Source organism: Haliaeetus leucocephalus, unplaced genomic scaffold, assembly GCF_000737465.1.
Source record: "Haliaeetus leucocephalus isolate CR32 unplaced genomic scaffold, Haliaeetus_leucocephalus-4.0 Scaffold802, whole genome shotgun sequence".
Lineage (NCBI taxonomy): Eukaryota > Metazoa > Chordata > Aves > Accipitriformes > Accipitridae > Haliaeetus > Haliaeetus leucocephalus.
The window spans coordinates 5,227,936-5,248,618 of NW_010973238.1; the positions used below are offsets into that span (position 1 = coordinate 5,227,936).

A 20,683-nucleotide genomic window follows, 5' to 3' on the forward strand; every position below is an offset into this window, starting at 1 on the left:
GTTGTTAATTCAAAACAGCTCTTGGCAGAATGTGAAGTCGACCAGGATGACTTTGCATTGCAGTTGCTGAGGAATGCTCATCCAATCCATTCCACTGATGCAGCTGTGGAGGTGATAATCACAGCTGGAAAGGTGCTAAGAAACATCTGGAGAGGCAGTACTAACAGCAGAGCTGGTTTTGCAGTGAATGAACTCTGTGCACAGAGGACCTGAGGTGACATTACCAAGACATTTTAAAATTAGGACACAAAAATTAAACATTGAAATTCTACTGAAACTCAGTGTGGTGGCTGTACTGTTGCATCTAACTCTCTCTTTTCTTAAAAATCCCCTCTTTATGCTTTTGAAACAGTAGTAAAATTAATTTGCAGGATGGATTTAGCGGTTGTTCCCAGGCTATTATCCTTTTGTGTATAAAAAGACATGAAATTTCAGAAACCAATACATGGCATAAACTTACTTTAAGGACGTCTTCATCAGAGGATTTGCACTCAACTGATTCAGAGATGTCTGTCACAGCACTGTTCTCCTCAATGGAGACCACTTTGATGGGCACTGCCACTGTTTTTCCCGTGAGAATTGCAGTGTTCAGGATTTCCGTGTCCTGTACACAAAACAAAGCACAGCACCGTTCAGAGACAGCTAAAGAGATTTCCAAAAGGCAAGCATCAGCTCTTCAACTGGATTTACACTCAAGAAAGATGCAGTAGTTCTCAGTGGCTAATGATTTAATCTCAACTTCTAATAGGCGCAGCTTGGTAAAATGTAGTAAAATCCCAACTGTATTTTATCTTCTAAATAATCAGCTGCATTGCACACTGTTAAATAGCGAGCAACATGACTGCAGCTAAATTCAGCCCAGGCAGGCACACATCACAGGTAGCTTCTACTTTTTAAGTATAAGGGACTTTTCCCAGTATTTACTTTCCAAAACATGAGTTCAGAGTTTTTACTAAACTGGATTGGATTGGCAATGTTTGGGACAGGATACAAGAGCCTCGAAAGTAAAAATATTGCTCTTTGAATCTAAGCCCATTGCAAAGACGGGACCTCTCTGTGAACTTCATATCTGGAACAGTTTCAAGATTATTTAATTTCCTTTGATATGGCCAATGAAGCAAAGTAAGGAATCCAGGAGGAGTTAGTGATGCTATTAACTGCAGGGAAATAACAAGGAAATTTGAAGTTTGAACTTGGGTCGTGGCATAAAAAGGCCTTTCAATACACCATTGACTAAGCCAACTCTTCTAACTCCTGAACTGTTTCAGCATCACCATACTTCCCAAGATTCCGATGCAGGAAGAACTTTGAAGTAGTCTCCAAATTTTCAACTTCCAATTCTGTAACGTGAATAAAACATTCAGCAAAATCCTCAGCACCAAAGTCATGAGGAATGCAGCCATTGACATCAACAGCAGCAAAATGGGGCACTGATACTGTTGATACTGTTTTCAATTCAAGTTTAGTGAGTTTGAAATCTAGGTCAGATTTTCTTTTCATCTTGCAGCTTGTTATTTCTCAGGTTCTCCTACAGCTCTCATAAGAAATCCCATCAAATTAAAAAAAAAAACCTGTTAAAAAAGGAATGTTGACTGTTCTAGAAAAGTAAGAACCCTAAATAATTCCTTCCTATGGCATATATGAAAACAAAGCTACCCAACACAATAAATCAGAGCCAGATTTATAAATAATATAACTGGAAAGTCTAAAGCCATTCTCAGAACTCTTGTCTTTCAAAGGTAGAGCCATCCCCCACACAAATTCTGCTGGGTACCCGGCATTTTTGAGCAACAGAATGCTGTAGTGAAATGCATGGGTTTTGGAGCTTAGCTTCTGTCACTCACACTTGAAAACTTTGTTCCAAAAGTATTTATTTCCATGTACTGGCATTTTGGTAAATCCAGAAACAGATGCAAAGGAGCAGATCTCAACATTTGTGAAAAAAAACCTCAGTAACAAACCCATCTACTCTCTGTCTGCAGTCTTCCAAAGCAACAAGCACTGAATAACCCACAACGGTTCACAAAAAAGCAGGTTCAACATATTTTCTGTTGTGTATTTGGCTACTGCAAGTGCTGTATGTCCTTCGAAATTAATCTTTTGCCTCGATCCCTCAAAGCCTTATTTTCTGTGACTCAGTGTTAAACACTTCGAACTAAGGACTCCAGGGCAAAGGAGCAGCAAGAGAGTTTGTGGAAATGACAGGACATCTTTTCAGGCTATCACAGCTCTGCTTTGAAATTATTCTACTCAGATCCAGTTTTTCCTTAGCAACTGATATGTATTACTGATAGAGAAATCTAATTTAAAGGGACAGGCTCAGAGGAAGAGAAATCCCATAAATAGAAACGAGTTTCAGATATAAAACATACCCTGATTTACCCGTATTTGCATTTAATGGTAATTTATGAAGTTCAAGACAAATCGGAAAATCATATACACACAAACCAAAAAGGAAACAAGCTCTGCACCACTGCCAAGAAGATAAAAACAAAGACCTGATTATGCAATGAGGTGAAACTTTTGTGCCACAAGCAGCAGAGCAAATTCATCATCCAGGTTTAACTTGCAACAAACTGCCTGGGAGTCATTTGAACTTCCTCCAGCTCTGCTTTGCTCATGCCTGCAGCGCTGAGTATTCAGTGGCCTCAACATGAAGTCAAATGTTAAGAAAAGTAGGAGAGAAGAGAAGCGGGAAGCCCAGCAGACAAGACCACAAGGCACTCTGACCCACGTGAGGATCCTGTGCTTCTGATTTCCCAGCCCTGCATGTCACCAGAAAAAGACCAGCTGCTTAGTCTGCTCTGGCATTGCCCTGGGTGATGGCGAGACTGCCACTAGCATGATGCTAAATCATGTTTGCTGCACCACCACCCATGGCTGCAGGTCAGCTCTCAGCCTACACCACAGCACCATGGGAACACTACAGGATAGGATTAATATCCAGTATTGCAGATAGGGTTTAAAAAAATGGGATGCAACAAAGTTAAATGCAAGTTGCTTCGTTTCTGTAGGCACAACTAATCCTATAAATACAGGACAGAAAAGATTCAACAGGAAAAGCTGCTCTTAGAAAAGCATTTGGGGACTAGAATAGATCACAACTGAACACAAGTCAGTAATTGCATGCTGTTGTGGTTAAAAAACAAAACCAAACCAACCAAAGAACCCTCCCGCAGTAAATTGTATGAAGAGGAGTATCACCTGTAAGATGTGAGGTACTCCTACTCAGCACTAGCAAGGCCTCAGCTAAAGAACTACGTCTAATTTTGAGAACTATACTGTCAAGAAAAACCTTCTCAAGTGAAAAGAAATAAAAAAAGAACAAGGAGAATAAATTAAAGACTAGAAAATAAGATTTGTGACGAATGACTGAAAGAATTGGGATTGTTTAGCCTAGAAAAGATTATGGGGAAATATGATTACTGTCTCCATATACATAAAAGTTTTCAAAAAATGAGGAAGAATAAACTATTTTCTACTTTCATGGACAGGGCCTGAAGTAATGGGCTTAAACTTCAACAAGGAAGATTTGTTTGACATTAAGGCAATCTTTATTATGAAAATAATGATAACGAGTTGATGGAATAGGTTGTCTGGGGCAGAAGAAAACGTCTAGCCTAAGAGATCTTTGCAGAACACGTTATACATCATTCAGAAATAGCATAGGTTCTTTGAGTCAGGTAGAAGAGGAAATGGAGCAGGTGACCTCTTGTGGTTCCCTCCACCCCTGTATCTTAGTAGCCTCCATTTTTTCAAAATTGAATGATAACACAATAACCTATATATCTTGTTTTCTAAATAACCCTATTCTGCTTCACCCGTCCCAAATAATATGATCCTTCTTCACGGAATAAAAGAAAATTATCTATACCTTTAAAATGGAAAAGCCTGACAGGCAAATGTGACAGATACTCCTGCTTTCTGCACTATATAGAGCAGAGCTGATGTACCAATTGTGAAGTAATAATCTGTCACTTCTGTTTCTGTCTTTCCAATAGGTCATTATTGGTGTATCTGAATTCTAAGTGGCTTTGATATAAAGCCATTATGACAAAGGTTAAAAAACCTTTTCAAATTTCCCAAGACCTTTCTGGAGAGAAGACAGAAAATTTGGCTACTGGCACATTATCAGCAATTAGAAACCTCAATCTTCTGCCCTTTGCTAATGGTTTCATTAAAGGAAGTAGTGTGCATCTGAATGAATTTATTTTGATTCATTATTTCAGAGATGCATCTGCCCCCAAAACTGTAAAAGGCATCGTTTGTCATGATAAAGGGCTACTGAAATGTTACATCCCTTCTCTGTAGCCCGATATGAACTTCAGGAATTTCAAATTCATGATGTGCACAAAGGAGACGGAAACATATCGTAGATATTATCTAATGGCTTCATAGCTAGTACCATTACAATCATCAGAAATCCTCAGCATTGGGAAGCAACTGGTAGCCACCTAGCTACAGCTTTGAGCAGAGATGGAAACCTTTGCATCTCATCTCCACTGAAAGCAGTCATAATTCATCGATATTACACAGATTAAGAAATATTGAAGTATAAGCAAATTAATATATTACACACTATGTTAAAAGCAATTCTCCAATCTGCCACTTCTTTTAGTCTGTAAGTGCTCTATGCTATTCAACTGTGGTATTTTAAAACAACAAAAACAAAGAACCAAGTCTTGATTCTATTGTCTTTTTGTTTAGAACTAAAATAGAAAAATGTGTGTCCTACATCTCTGTATATGGAATAGCCTTATGGCACAACTTCTGCCTCCTCTGTGTTTTCTTTATATTGCTGCAATAAAGCCAACAGCTTTAATGCAACAGAGAATTGACCCATTGTCTGCACCCATACACAAGCTGTTAGGCAGAAAATTCTAAATAACATATGAAAGGATCCATGGTCCAAGAATCCCCAAAAGCTGAACTGAAATTCATAAAAATAAAAGAAGCTTAAATAGAATTCTGTCTGCCTGCTCTGCAATAGTGAGCACTCTGAACATGCACCACAGACAATGGAGCTCTGATTCAGCACCCAAACTTGTTTCCCTTGCATTCTGCCACCTCCTGTAAAATCTTTGATTATACACTAATAAGCAGAAATAACAGTTGACTCTCTAAGGATATGTCAAGCAACACTAAGAGAACAATTATTCTCACATCAGAACAGGAAATACGGTAGCTAGTATAGGTGGTGAATTTTATGGGTTTTTTTAAATGCAATATACTATCCTGTTTGCAAGCTAATTTGGGAGTGTACAAACAAGATTACTAAGAAACCTTTAGAGAGGCTAAGAACTCATTTAAAATGTAGGCACTTTTCAAAATCACAGTATCTTGGCCATTTCCACATTCTTTAATTTTTAAAATCCCCCAAGAACTAATCTACTTTCTGTGCAGGCAGCAACTAAAGTTTTAAAATCAAATTTATTTTGTATGGCAAAACACTGAAAGCATCTGATAGCAATGTTTGGACTTGTTCCCAATAAATTAAAAAATGGGGAAAGTAGTGTAAAGTAAATTGAAAAAAACAGAAAGAGGATGAGTTATAAGTAAGCATCAATATCCAGGTTGGAAAGAAGTTTCTGTAAGTGTATTACAAACTCTAAAAAAGCAAGGGTTGTCATTTCCAAAGTTGAAATGGAGAACTAAATGTATAATTCTCATTGACTCAGAAGGGGCATTTGAGCTCTGAACTTCTTTGGAAGCCTCAAACTGTCTTTGCAACACAATGACCAAATCCCAACAACATTTGACTCTGCAGAGTTGTTTTTGTTGTATGAAGAACTACCTACCAATTCCCAATTAGGATGGTTCTTTCCTGTTACCAGGGCATCCCTTCAATAAATATAGTATATGAAGGAAGTAATTACTATTTAAACATATTTAATTAACAAACAGTAGCACTAAAGAACATTTTTTTCTTGTTCTTCTAATGTTTACAGGAAGACTCTGGTGGTTAGACATAAGGCTGTAATCAAAGGAGATATTAAAAAGCAAACCATTGAATTGTGTGCATAAGGAATTACTTCAAAAAATTATTGGTAAGTTTTGACTTCAAGCTAAATCTCATAAATAGAACCAAGTAAATGTCTTTACCCGACATAGCATTTTGATCGTCCACTAACAAAACATCTCCTCTTTCCCAGCCCAGACAATATCTTGTGTACTAGTCTAGCTCAAATCAGCACTACATTTACCTCCTCAAAACCCCAGCAAAGGACCCGAACCATCAGGCTCTGCATCAGGGACACAGAATTGTACCTCCTCTACACAAACCTTCAGCGTGGTTCAGTGACTTCAGAAATGAAGCCCTGGGGTCACAACCTGAAACCAAGTACAGATAAAGAAAAGCTTCTCTCCTGGCATACGTATACAGCAAGTGTGGTATGAAATCTTCATAACAGGAGCACCTTCTACTGCTTATCTGCCTTGCTTTCCCCAGATAAACAAAGAAAGTAAGAGTGGCTGAGTGGCTTTCACACCTCTTTATAGCTAAGCACTTGATAAGTTGTGACTCAAGTGCAACTAGTTAGGACAAAGGGGTACTCCCATTCATTTCTCTGCATACTTGATTTGGGAAAAAAAAAAAGAAAGGAAAAAAAAAGATTTAATCAAGAAGCCTACAGGCTAGAACTGGTGAGTTCTATCAGCCTACTGGTTTGGAACTCCTCTGTGTGTGCCTGTATCAAGTTACCACAGTTACGAATCTTGTTATTACATTAGAGTAGATCAGGAGAATAATTAACTGGCATTTCAAAGAAAAATGGTGAGATCGGAGTCAGGCAGGGAGTCAGACACTACATTATATCACACTGAGACCTGAGTTCAGTGAGACCATTATATAGAATTTGATGTATCAAAATCCTGAGACTTCTACAGAAGTCTCTGAGCTTTCCTGCTTGGAGCCAATGCTATGATTCAGAGTACTATAAACTTTTGTTGATACTCTGGTCTTGGTTACATCAGGGTTAATTTTGATAAAGTCCACTAGCAGTAGTATTTGTCTAAACATTTTCTTTCACAGCTGCACTCATTGTGCTACTTCACAGAAAACTCAGAAGAACTGGTTTTCAGAAAAATCAGTACTTTTTTAGAAAGGGAAAATAACATCCATAAAGCTGATGTATGCTAGCCAGAGCTGAGAAGAAGTGTGTGCTCATATTTGGTCATTTGAAGTTAGGTAACACTACAGTTGACTCTGCAGGAATCTCACATTTTATTCCATCCCTGTTTCAGTCAGGGAACTTCTACCGATGTCAGTGGGAGCTCTGTGCAAAGAGCAAGAATACAGAATGTGAGCCTTAGTTGCTTGAATTTAGCTGAAGAGCAAACCTTATGTTCATCCAACCTCTCAACTGTAAGAAGGCAAGCATTCAGCCTTGACTAATTTAGGAACTAATTCAACATTAAATTGCAGCAGAATGAGGAAGCAAAGTGACAGCTGTTTAATTAAACTCTAAATCCGATTAGATGGTGTTATCAAGAGAAATCCATGGGAGCCTGAGGTCATGAGAATGGTCCTGTTTACAGGCTGAAAACTCTGTAAGTGGAATCCCATAGAATGATGTTAATCATAGCTTAGCATTAAAATTTCTCCCTCACACAAACACACTACCTCATGAGTAACAAACCTACGCTGTAGACCTGAAGGTGTGACACAGAAATGCCAATTATGTTTTAATTTACAAGGAAAGCTTCTGGAAAAAGTTTGTGGAAAAGAGGCAGTTGGGCACTGTCTACCTTAAAAATCAAAACACTATTTGTCTTATGGAAAAAGGACAGAAGCAGCATGCTTGCATGCTGTTGACAGCACTTGAATCGGTGGAGACAATGCCTGTGCAGGAGAGCTCCAGGAGCTGTACTGTGCTTCCAACTATTGTTCAACCCATCGCCCTTGATGAACAGTGACACCCTGGCAACACATTTACAAGAGAGGAAGATGGAGATGTGGGACATATAAAGTAAACTCCACATATGCCAGTTGTAAACACCATAAATAGTCTACTGATGAGTACTAAGTTATGAATCACAAGTTTCCAGGGCATCCTAGTTAGAGTGATGCACAGAGCTGTACTGCACTGCAGACAATTGTTATGCTGATTTGTGAGTCTGATAACACAATGGTTGTAGATTTGAGTTATTAATACTACTAAGATTACAGCCGATTAAGGAAATAACATTGTTAGGCAGCAGATTCTTTATCTACATAATCCTATGATTAAAAGTAAAGTATACATTGTGCTTTCTGCCAACTGGATTCACTGACACTCCACATTCACGGACAGCATATACAAGAAGGGAAAGAAGCTGACATTCTGTTTTTAAATTCTTAGCACACACTTCAGAAGGACAGGAGTGTTTCTACAGACCAAAGAGTTTGCATGATTAAGGACCTCCCTGAGGCAGATTCACTCCATGGCAGGCAGCGGGGAAGGGCAAATTTTGTTGGTCAGGTTTTGGGTTGCTCTTTTCTTTGACTTCATTCCAATGCTATTGGCCCATCACATGTAAATCCTGCTCTGCTTCATTCATCAGTTTATAACATGAGGACTTTTACTTCATGAGTAATCTCACATTGCAAAAGAAATGGGGTAATGCCCTCAAGCAGTAAACACAAAGGGGGACAACTTGCTTACTTACTAGTATCCATCTGTATTCAAACATGGATCCAGATGGAATCCAGGTTACTCCATGACTCTAACGTCCATACTGCCAAGGAAAATGTGAACTAATGAACAAATTAAGAGTGGTGAAAAATAAGGCCACTCAAAATCTACATAAGAAACAGACTTATTCAATAAAAGTTGCCATTTCTGCAATTTGTTTTTGACGAGCATAGTAGAATAAAGGATCTCAACGTTTCTTTTGGATGCTAATTCTTTTTGACACATGACAACACTGTGAGGTATCTTCTCTTTATTAAATCTTTGTTAAATGGCCAACAACGTACATGGCACAAAAATTAAGGACCATACCTGCCCTGGAGAACAAATAATGCAGAAGTCAAACACAGATAAAGCATCACCCATGGAAAGACCCAGAGGTGCATGTTGGCATTGTTCTGTCCAACATTTGCTTGAAGACCTTGATCAACATGATGTCTGTGGGTGTCCAGGAGTCTTAAAGAAGGTAAGTGGAGGAAATGTGGAAACAGGGACATAAGAAAGGGATTCAGACTCATATTTCTCACCTCCCAGAAGAGTAGCTTTGACCACCATCGGTACACAGGTAAAGTCCATGAGTGCACAGGCTAGGCTGGAGTCCCTCACCCATTTCTCCTGGGGCTGGACCACTGCAAGGAAAACAGTGGCAGATTTCTGGGGCCAGAAGGAGAGGAAGCAAATGGCACTCAGCTGGGATGGGAATGTCTTGGGCCCAGTACACTCTTCCCTGTTGTTTTTGTGAACCATGTAATTTATGACAAAGATCTGAGTGTATTTTCAAAATGGGAACTCAGTGTTCTGCAAATGCAGTGCCTTTTTAATCAATGATCTTGTCTCTGTTTAGTCTCCATATTGAGATAAATCTTAATTACTGGTCCCCTACATTAGCAACAAACCGTTCCACTTTATTCCCTGCTTGTACAGTTTTCAAATACTCTGCTAGTGGAATTTTTGAGTCCTGATAAATTATGCTCTGCAGAAAAGGGGAATGTAGAACATATTAACAGATAGGGATGCAGAAAAATATCTTTGGATTCTTGGATGACTAATCCACACTTTCCTTGCAGTGAGTCTACCCTGCTAGCATTCAAACGTGCAAAAAGGAACATAGCCAATGATTACTTTGATTTAGCAGATGCTGGCTGTATTGCTAAATGTAATTCTATCATCACTCAAAAGTGAGCACCTCTTTTAAAAAGTAAGAAGAAACTGGAGCAACTGAACAAAATTAACCATGCCTTTAATTGCTTTGTTCTGTTTACAGTTAGTGACGTAAAATGACGGAAGAATGTTATAAAGCCATTACTCGGATCTGTGTATCAGTATGAAGGCCACATTGACTTAAGGTCAGGTACAGAGGTCTGGACTCTACCCAGATTATTATGACAACAGGATCTCACTTCTTATTGCTTGTAATTTCGAATAAAAAAGTAAAATCTTACCAGCATAAACTTCCCATTTGCAAAGTCCGTAAACAGTATTCTGGCTAGCAGAAAAACGAGCAATAGATACAGCCTGTTTTATAATAAGGATGAATCCTCCAAAAAGGACAGTAAGAAATATTTTGCTTCAAGCTGCAGGCTAATGAATGCCCTTTCTTCAGAGCTTATGGAAACAGCAATTATACTAGCAGACAAGGTAGCTTTCTGTGATCTGCTGAAGAGGGATAACCAGTCTCTGTCTCTCCATTTCCAACATGTTTGAAACTTGGTGGAATGAAGAAACCTTATTAGCCAGTAGGTTCAGATAAGTTTAATGCCTCTGAAGGTCCTATCACTTCTTCCACTTCTGAACAACTGAGAATCAAATTCAGATTTCTTTTAACAAATTTGTTTCAGAGGTATTTACTTTACTGTATTTTTAATACTAAGTTTATCATATGCGGTTCACAATAGCAATTCAAAACTTGATTTTGGAGCTGTAATAGTTTGCCACAGGCACTGAGACTAACCAAGAAATCTTATTTCCTCTCCCTTGTGGAATCAGGATCCAAGTGCTTCCATTAATATTTCTACCAGTAAAGTTCCACTGCCTGAATATCAGTGCTACTTGTATTGATTATTTGTATAAAAGTAACCCCATTCTGGCTCCACATAATAGCTGGATGTCAATATGCTGAGCAGTGACTATAATAAGAGACTGTTTCTACACCAAGGAGGAAAAAAAAGCAACCAGATCAACTGATTCTCAGCACATCTTGGTGAATAACTAATTCTTGTTGTTTTCTAAACAGATATAGGAAAGAGAAAAATCATTCCCACACCATCTGATACAGTTTGGGTTTGGTTTTCTTGCTGAATAAAATACTCCAAAAATATTGAAGTGTTCTAGTTTTCTTTCCATTTTATTTTCCAAAAATATTTGGGGAAATATATAGCCCCAATGTTATATCAAAACAAAACAAAAAATCAAATTACTTTTATTTATAAATTATGGACCCCCAAATAACACTTTGGCTAAATGGGTCTTGATTTGATCCCTTATGGCTTTTTTAATTTTTTTATATACAAAGCCTTTGTTTTATTTTATCTTAAAACCTGTATTTACCTAGCATAAAGTAAGGTGGAAGAGAAATGTATGGTCCTTTTCCCACAGACAGCATGGGTTCCATTAAAACAATGATTGCTGACTCCTTAGGGAACCTGCATCCTTGGAGGAACTTAGAAGATCCAGACAGCTAAATCATGAGGGACCAAACTAATTACGAAGTAAGTTGGGAGAGGCATTCCCTACAGCAGCAACAACCAGCAAACCTTCTGCAAGGAAAGAGATGTCAGACAGATTCCCCCAAGACTGCAGACAATGAGTACAGTCTCCAAAACTCCTTCCTTCCACCTGTCACAAGAACTGTTACCCTGCTTGAGTCAGGCAGAGTAACATGCTTAGCTCACACATGACAATGTATTACACTTGCATTCATCCCCTTTTTTTTCAATGAATCAAATCCTCAAGAAATAACTTCAAACCTTCCCTACCACCCTAAATTACTCTGACAAGATGATCTCATTAGATAATCTAACCCCCTAGGTGATGCAAAATGCAAATTAATAAGGACATGAAATAAAATCAACTGAACATTTTCATGCTTGATTGTGTCTTCCTTTACCACCTTAAAAGCTGCAAATGTGCATCATTTGTCTTTTTCTAAGTGTCTATCATAATCAATGTGTATCAACAGTGAGTGAGCCTCTGGCTGGGGGCCTCTGTTTTCTAGAAGCTGTGACACTAAATTCAATTAGGTACAGCTCACCAAAACACAAGTATTATGCTAGAGCTGTCTCTGTTTCCTGTTGCCTAGAACAGATATGTCAGGATCCAGTGGCAAATACGTATTTTCAAAGAAAGATGGTATTTCCTGCTGTGTGGAGGAAGAGTCTGTAACTGAAAATGACTTCAAAGGAAACAATTCTGGAACCACTTAAAACACAGAAGAAGTTTTAAGAACAACTGCAGGAGATGAGAAGCAGAAGCCCACACTTCATCTTTCTAGAACGACTTAAAATATAGAATAAGGACATAAAGGTGACTGGAGAAGATGGCAAGAAGAAGCGCACATTTTATTTCTCTATACTTAGACACAAATGAAACAAAAAACCTGATTTTTTAGAAGATGCATAAGTGTAACACAGGAAACTACCTGCTCCTTTTTTTGAAATTTCATTCCTCACTTTCAGTATTTTGCTAAATTGACTTAGAAATGAAAGCACTTACATAGGAAACACATTATCTAGAGAGAAAAAATTGTAGTTATGGGCTGAATTGTGAGTGATTACCTGAGATATTCCAACTCCAGCATCATTATTGGTTATTTTGAGCATAGAAAATGCAAACAGATGAAAAGCTGTGAAGTGACAGGTTAAAAGCCCTTATTCTGAGACCGACATACTTGAGAATCATCGCTGTTGTTGTTTCAAAGCATTGCTACTTATGGATATAAGTATACTTACAGATACTTATGAATACACTTACACCTGATGAATACAAGCAATAAACTGTCCTAAGTTCTCTTGAAAACTTATGTTTTTATACATTTATGTAGTGCATAAATTATACATATTTCATCTATAGTAGACATATGACAACATCTAAAACACATACTCATATATGTAATTTTTTACCTAACAAGCACTCTTAGAAGAGTAGCCACGTGCTTGGAAAATAGAGTGGAGAGAAACATATTAAGAGCGTTAGTTCAGTGACTGTAGCTACTTACAACATCCCCAGGAAAGGATAAATATTTGTTACAGATACCGAAAGCTATGCCAATAAAATGGCCTCAGAAACTGCAACACATTCTATCCTTTCTAATCACAAAAATAGCTTTTCATTTACTCAAACGTCTAAGGAATAATTGTCTGAGAAAGCCTTCAGCTATGATGAACACCTCTCATGTTTTCCCCATTGCTGAATGGTCCTATTAAGTTTATCACAGATGGGAGTGGGAATATTGGTAAAGCCTGAATGGGAGAGAAAGGCAATAGCCACCTGGTGATCTTATAATGGAATAGTTCATGGATGCTTAAGCAGCCATGGATGGAGCTATATAATATTTTCTTGCTGAAATAATTTCATGGCTTACAGTTCTCTTCTGTTGCAAAAAAGACTAATATGTGAAATCTGTCAATTTAAGGGCATTTTCTGGGCTCAAGATCTGTCAGTCATTTACTTTCCTTTTTCATGAGTCTGAGGAAGTTATTTGGAAATGGACCCCCAGTTAAATTGGGCTTGCTCCACCATTAAGCAGAACCACCACAGTTCTGGTGATGTCTCCGGTCTGTGATGACTGTGGGAATATAGCTGGTAGTAAAAAGGCAATTTTCATTAGCAATTTGAAATTCTTCCCATGTTCATTTCAATTAAACCTGCAGCCCTGTTATATAGTTGGCTATATATCTATAATAATATTGCTGTAATAGCTGTAATCAATAGACAGTTGCAGATTGAAAATATACAAGCATATTAGGACACATGCATGGATGCACACACAATTACACACTACATGTATATATGTGAGTAATCTATATGCACACAAATACATACACAACTATAATGGAAACAAGATTATGAGGCATTCCTTGTTAATAGAAGCCACATACTTGATTACAGGCAGAGACAGTACTTTTCATTTTATATATAACACATTTCTATCCCAGATATTTCTTACTGTAAATATTTTGCAAACATAATTTTTTAAAACCTGACCCCACTGAAATCAACAGTGATTTTGCCAATGGCTTCAGTAAAGCCGAGGTCCATTCTATCAAGCATTATGGAGTAAACCTTCAAGAGTCCTCTGTAATGTGCTTTCCTTTAGACAGACCCAAGCACTCCTATAAACCTCCGCTGACTTCCACCTGAAGGATTGGGGTCCTACTCCTCAGATAAAACTGATTGATTTATTTGGCTGTTACGCTAATAAGATATGGCAGATACAAGGGGTTTTCCACCACTTAGTGATGATCTGGACCACAGTGATAATTTTGTTGTTGAGAGTTTATCCCTTAACATGTTGCAGATGTTCACTGTGGTCAATATGAAACCAGCATCATCACTGACATGGCTGGAGCCTGCACAGACATGGAGTACAACAGTAGCACAAAGTCATGCTTGGCAGCAATGATAGTAATCTTAACATGGTTTCTGTATGATGGGACTCAGGAAGAGCTTAAAGAAGCCTTACAGTGGGCTTCTGATGTTTACAAATACTTATGTACACTTTTTATTTGCTGCAGTTTGTAGTGCTGTGTTGTTCAGCAGTAGCAGGAAAAGCTGCCAAGGAAGTATAGTTTGATAAACTAAACTATACACTGAAGATATCCACATAGTTACAGACAAAAAAAGGATGACATGTTTGGGGATGTGCTTCACAACAGATCCAATTCACAACTTGCAGCTCTGGGAAAAGACTGAAGTGCTTAAGAACAGAGTGCCATTTACATGCTCTTCGGTATCATGCCTGGCCTCCAGATGCTCCTCCATAAGGCCACCAGTCTCCTGTAGGTCCTGTGTCATACCTGGTAGTCCTGGATGGATGGCTCAGACTCTGCCACATCTTTAATGGTATTAGACACCTATGTGTAGGACCTGGATCACCTCCTTCTTTCTTCTCCTTGAATTAACTTAATGCTAGTTAACTTTCCAATCTGTCATCTTTGTGCTTCAGCTCCCCATTTACAGAGGGGCTACTGCCCTTACTCCATTTGTTTACAGTGGAAGTAGAAACTCTATTACAGTCAATGAAAATAGGGTGCCTACTATAACCCACTCCTGGAATTTCAGGTGGAGCCCCCAGATTCTACTGAATATGAACCAAGTTTTATATAGTGCTACAAGCCACACTGGTGGTGAATAAAGTGTTCAGTTTGGAAAATCAAGGTAAAATCATATCTAGCTTAATTGTTTCAAGGGAACGGCACAGTACTGATCACAGTGTGGGGTGGCATGCATTCTACAGCTGGGGTGAAACAATTTTAAAAGCTTTATGGACTTTAAGGATTAAGTCTCAAGGACAATTTCTTGTTTTAAGTAACTGGGGTACTGTATGATACATGGATGATTTTTATGGCTGCTGTGGAGGGTTGTGAACTTGTTTTATTTGTGTAGATTAATATGTCATGGATTATTAATGAGTTACTTTCTCCTTCTAATAGGCAGTATTCATCTTCTATAAGTTCCTTAAGGTCCTCAATTTTGGGCTGTGGAGCACACATGAGCACTTGACTCAAGTTTGTGGATGTCGGAACTCTATTTAAACCACAGTGGAAGTGAAACAGGCAGCTTCTGATAAATTATTTCAATTTAATTTAGTCTATTTTGAAATCAGCAAGAGAAGAGAGAAACTTGCTCTTTTCTTATTTTGGCTGTACAGTTTTTAATTTTCGATAAGCAAAATCTGTAAAAAAGACACAACAGAGATTCTTACAAAACTGCTATGAAAAAGTAGTAATAAAATGCAGAAAATAGTCATTATTATTTCCTATCCTTGCCTCTAGATTGTTTTTCCTTTTCAAATAGTTTATTGATTTCACTGACTTCATAGCAGGTCCACATAAGCAAAACACACAGAGGGCAGGAACAAGATTACTGCATTAATGAGAGCAGATACTGTACAGACATCAGAAACTTACTACAGTTAAAGAGATGAGAGTGAGACAGGAAAATTAAATTATTGATCAGACACATGTCTAACAGACTGGTAGGCCTTATAATATATAGGAACTAAACCCAGCATATATGTAGAAGGAGGCAAATTAAATATATAAAGTATGTATAATCACAGATGCAATTATTTTCTCCTTACTCAAGCAAAAACATGTTTTACCTTCAGGGGTTGCTTTGCAAGATCATGCTGGCTAGAGGTTCATGGCTAGAAAAGCATCCTTGAAATAGGTTGCTATGATCATTGTGTAAGTCAGTGATATGAACGACAAAGGGATCAAATCCATTTGTTTAAAGCAATATTTTATTTGTTAGTATAACCTGGAGCAACCACAGTGATCATTATCTTTATCTGAGCATCTCACAGCAACTTACAACACTGAAAGAGGCTTGAAAAAGGATCTATGTGCTTGAAAGCTTGGCTGTTTTTTCTAACTCTATTGAATGGCCTAATAAAAGACATTCCCTCTAGCCACAGACCTTGCTTCACTTATATTTTTACTCTTCAGGACCAGAACAACATTGCCAGTATTGAGTAGGGGAGACTGGCATTCATGTTTAAGCAGAGGATTTTCCTTTATAAAGAATCAGTAGTACAGAATGATCCTGTAAGCCAAATACTTACATGGTAACATAGGAAATATTAACTACTGTGTCCATTTTAAAGATGAGTAAACTGCTGTGGACCTGAGTGTTGCCAAAGATCCCAAAGAGGCAGAAGCTAACTCCAGACATGCGGCTCCCAGTCCATCAGAGAATTCCTGTTTTTGCATATTGGAGTCTCTCAGTGCTCAATGAGTAGTCCATAATTTGAATGAGGTAAGAGCAGCGAGGAGGAATTGCTGAGTCTCGAATGACTTATTTATTACCACACGAAGCTCACTCCTGAAGCTTCCAGGCATTCTTAAAACATATGCCGCAGGATACCTCATGCCAGCTGGCAGCTCCACTGTTAGTCACTCCTTTTCAATGCTTGCAATTGACATTTTGTCCCACATCCAGAATCTAAAACATAGTCTTCTCTGCCGGCTCAATCGAAGCTTCAAGCCATATAAAAACTTGATATTGGCACACGGGCACGTAGTACCCTATACAAAATGATTCCAAGTACATCCAGGTCTTAGACTGATCACTTTGGTTTCTGCTGCTGACATAATATATGCAGCAGGAGGCCTTCTACCTTCTGTTAGCTCTCCAAAATGAGAACTCAAGATCACAAAGAGGTTATAGCAAGCCTTTTGGATCTCACTCAATTGTGTGCTGTTTCAGAACACAAAAGGAAGAGAATTCACCTTTCGATCGCACAAGGTGATTTTGTCCACATGCTCTTTCCCCAGCTACATCCTGGTAAAATCTGGTTTACGCAGATGAAAATAAAAGTGTTATGCTGAGGTATAAAATTTCCACATTAAAGAAAAAAAAGAAAATAAGAGATAAAGTCGTTCTCCCTGGAATGGCATATTGAGAGTAAAATTCAATAATGAACCTGAAGGTTTGAACTGTCAGAAGTAGTTTGGGGGTAGAGGTATAGATAAATGGGCTATGCTGCAGAACCATACTATACGTAAGCACATTATGTGGTGCAGTAACATACTGGTGTGTTTTTCAATACTGAATTTACAGGCTAACGTTTCCCTCTATCATTTTCTCAAACTCCCCAGTGAACTTGAATTATTTTTTTTACACTTAGTTTAATCAAAATACTCATTTCACAACCTCCAAAACATGCACAGCTCTCGTCCTACAGGGCCTTGGAGAGCAGAGTACAACACAGTCACTAATCCTGATAGTGACAGTCAGCATTCAATATTCAACCACTGTAATTAATAAAACTGTGCTGTTGCTATTTTTCACTAATAGAGGATTTCCAAAAGCAAATTGCAGCAATAAATTACATCATTACAGCCTATATTACTGGTTTGTGAGGTAACAAATCTTGCAGAAAGACAATCAGCTTTGCTAGAGAAAAAAATACAGAGGACAAATCAGATGACTAGGACCTGATTAAAATTAATGTCAGTGTTACTTTTGTTTCCATTTGCTTGCTGAAATTCCCTCTCTCACCCCAGCGTGCTGGTTTGCTGATGCTCATGCTATGGTGCTGGTGCTTTAAATATTAGGCATGATTTGTTTCTGAGGGGAAAAACAATCTTGATAGGTTCACTGTCTGTGCCGATTTACATTGCCAGGCCCTGCAGTTTAACTATGGTCTAAAGCACACACCACAGCAATGGGGCCACTGCCACAGTGTAGGTTTGGTCTGTTAATTCATTTAGCATATGTGCACCAATCTGGAGAGCTGGGACATTGCAGAAAGACCTTTGCATACAGCCCCTCTAGCTTGGCAAAGTAGGTTTTGTTAGTAGCACAAGCTTTGGTGTGGTCTTGGTACACTTTTGATACTGGGATTATGAATAGATCAAAACCCATCCCCACCGCTGCTCCCCATGTCTTTATAGCAGCTGCTATGCAGGCAAAAAGAAAGAGCCAGAAGCACGGTGCTAGCTTTCTCCCCAGGACAGTACTGAACCCTGTTCTAGGTTTTACTGTTTAATCTCCCTCAAGCAGAACAGCTGAGTTTGAAGTACAGATTCCTAATGAATTCCATGACAAACACCCTCAGTGATGAGAGTCTGGCTGGATAATGAACTGTAAACTGAAAGCAGAGTAAGGCAAACATGCATCTAATAGCAAACTGAAGGGGAAAAGTTGCTGGGTTTTTTAATGCTTGGGGTAGCTCATTATAACACTGAAGCTTATAAAAGTCCTGGTGATTTTTTTTCCCCATGCTCACTCATTATCTTACATTACAGTAAAGCACCTCCTTGTTGTCTAGATAGTTTCAGTGTCCAGGCTGGACCACCTCAGGACCTCATTAATTAGAGTCCAGCCTGAGCAATTCATAGTTCTGCTAGATGAGTATTTCACCTGCTTGTGAAGAATGAGGTATTCCCCAGAAATATTAAAACTCTCTTTACAGATCAAAATAATCATTAGAAGCTGCCAATTAAGAAATTGTTCTGTTTTTCAGTATGGGTCACAGCTAACCCACTTAATGCTCAAGCTGGCTGAGCAACTGCTGTGTTTGCAAACATACCTGGTCTGCTCTGGCAGACACTGTTCAACCTGTCTCTCTTTTAAGTGACAGCATGAGAAGGTGGAGGCCATTTACTCTCTAAGGCAAACCAAAAAGGTTTGTTTGTCTGGAGTAAGTTTGGGCAGTGCCTGGACTTGTATTTATCAGTTAGGTGAAGACAACAGATCATTAGCTAAAGCTAATGAGAGCGCACTAGTTTAGAGGAAAACTAGTATATTAACTTCCACAGAAGAGGGCATAATCTAGCAATCGAGTCTGCTGAGTTCAATTCCCCTTCCAGCTTTGCCAGTACCTCATGAACAAAGTTGTGCAATGTTCTTCCATCTCCCTTTGTGTTGCTTCCAAATCCTTCGCAGCAGAAGTGCAGTGCTGCAGGAGATTCAGAATCAGGCATAGCTTTTGCCTCCCATCATTGGCCATGGATGAACTCTGGTTGAAGTCTGAACTGCTTAACACAAGCTACAGTCTTACAAATCAGTAACTTCTCTGCCTTTAAATTCCACTTCTGTTTCAGCTGTAAACTTTGGCAGAGTATCAGCCTCTGAAATTGGTCTCCTGCTCCTGCTGAGAATCAGGGCTTCTCTGCCCTCCTCCATCTGATCTGGCAGTGAAGGCAGCAGGGGAGAGCACCCAGGGTAAATACAGTCCTTAGCAGCTACAGCATCAAAATACACAGCCCTGGGATGTCCTTCTCAAGCACTATCATCTGGGTCCAGAGCTCACTTTCTGCTGGTTCATTATTATGGCTCTGCCTGGTCTCTGCTCACATGTGTGTGGCAGCTGTGAAATTGCCTTTGTGGTTATATTAAACATTCAGAATTTTAATCAGCTGTCACTTCAAATATAAACTGCTATTTAAGATGTCTTCTTTTGATGGAGCAGTATCACAAACCTGAAGCAATACTTAAAGCAGTCCCAAAATCCTGCCCAATAAATCACAAGAACAAAAGAATCTCCAGACTTCACACGTTACACAAGGCACTGCCATGAACCAATACCAAAATTGTCTACAGCAGAGCGTGGACTTGACTCAGGCTAACTTGCAATGCTGAGAATCAGCGTAGGAGCACCTGGCTATCTCCGTGCAGCCCTGCACTGTGCCATGTTGTCAGCAGAAAGAGCCCACAACAGTACTCTTCTAACATGACAAGTGATCAGCATCAAACATGGACTGGCTGGGGGATCTTGAATCCCTATGCCTGCTACATTAGGCCAAAAGTGTGATCCTATGTCCCGGCGTCAGCTGCACTGTCCTTCCTTTCCCATTCAGGGAGCTCAGTTTCAACCAACCTTGAACAACACCTTTACTTTCATCAACTTGGTTTGCAGACTGAGAATTTTCCAGAGGTTTCTGACTTGTCTGTCATTTGTCTGTGCAGCACTTAGTGTTGTGAGACACTCCTCTTCGAGGGGAGCATTTAGGTATTACCACAACACCAAGCATCCAATAGTTAAGTCGCTGGCTGTCTCACTGTACATACTCATTGTTCTGCAATTTTTCATTTGGTTTGCAGGATTTCTTTCCCGTTAAGGCTGAGAAGCATATATATTAAGCCTCATATTAATATCTTTCTACTACAGGCAGGAAAATTAGCAAAGAAAACCAAATGTTCTCTATATGACAGAGATCTTTAAAAATCTGGAAGCTAGCTGACCCCACCTCTCCTCAGCATTTTAAAAATCCCAAAGTAATCCATTCAATAGCATTGTCAGATATGAGGGATGCTGGAAGAGGAAATTATACATACTGTTGTGCTGC

The 20,683-nt window shown here is 38.9% G+C and overlaps 1 protein-coding gene across 1 annotated transcript in view; it reads right to left on the minus strand.

The window, feature by feature from the left end:
* TMEM132C (transmembrane protein 132C) overlaps nucleotides 1-20,683 on the minus strand; it is a 157,932-nt gene that overhangs the window by 28,443 nt on the left and 108,806 nt on the right. The window contains exon 5 of the mRNA XM_010581755.1: nucleotides 461-604. Within this exon, the coding sequence (XP_010580057.1) occupies nucleotides 461-604 (144 nt within the window). The remainder of the gene's footprint in view (nucleotides 1-460; nucleotides 605-20,683) is intronic.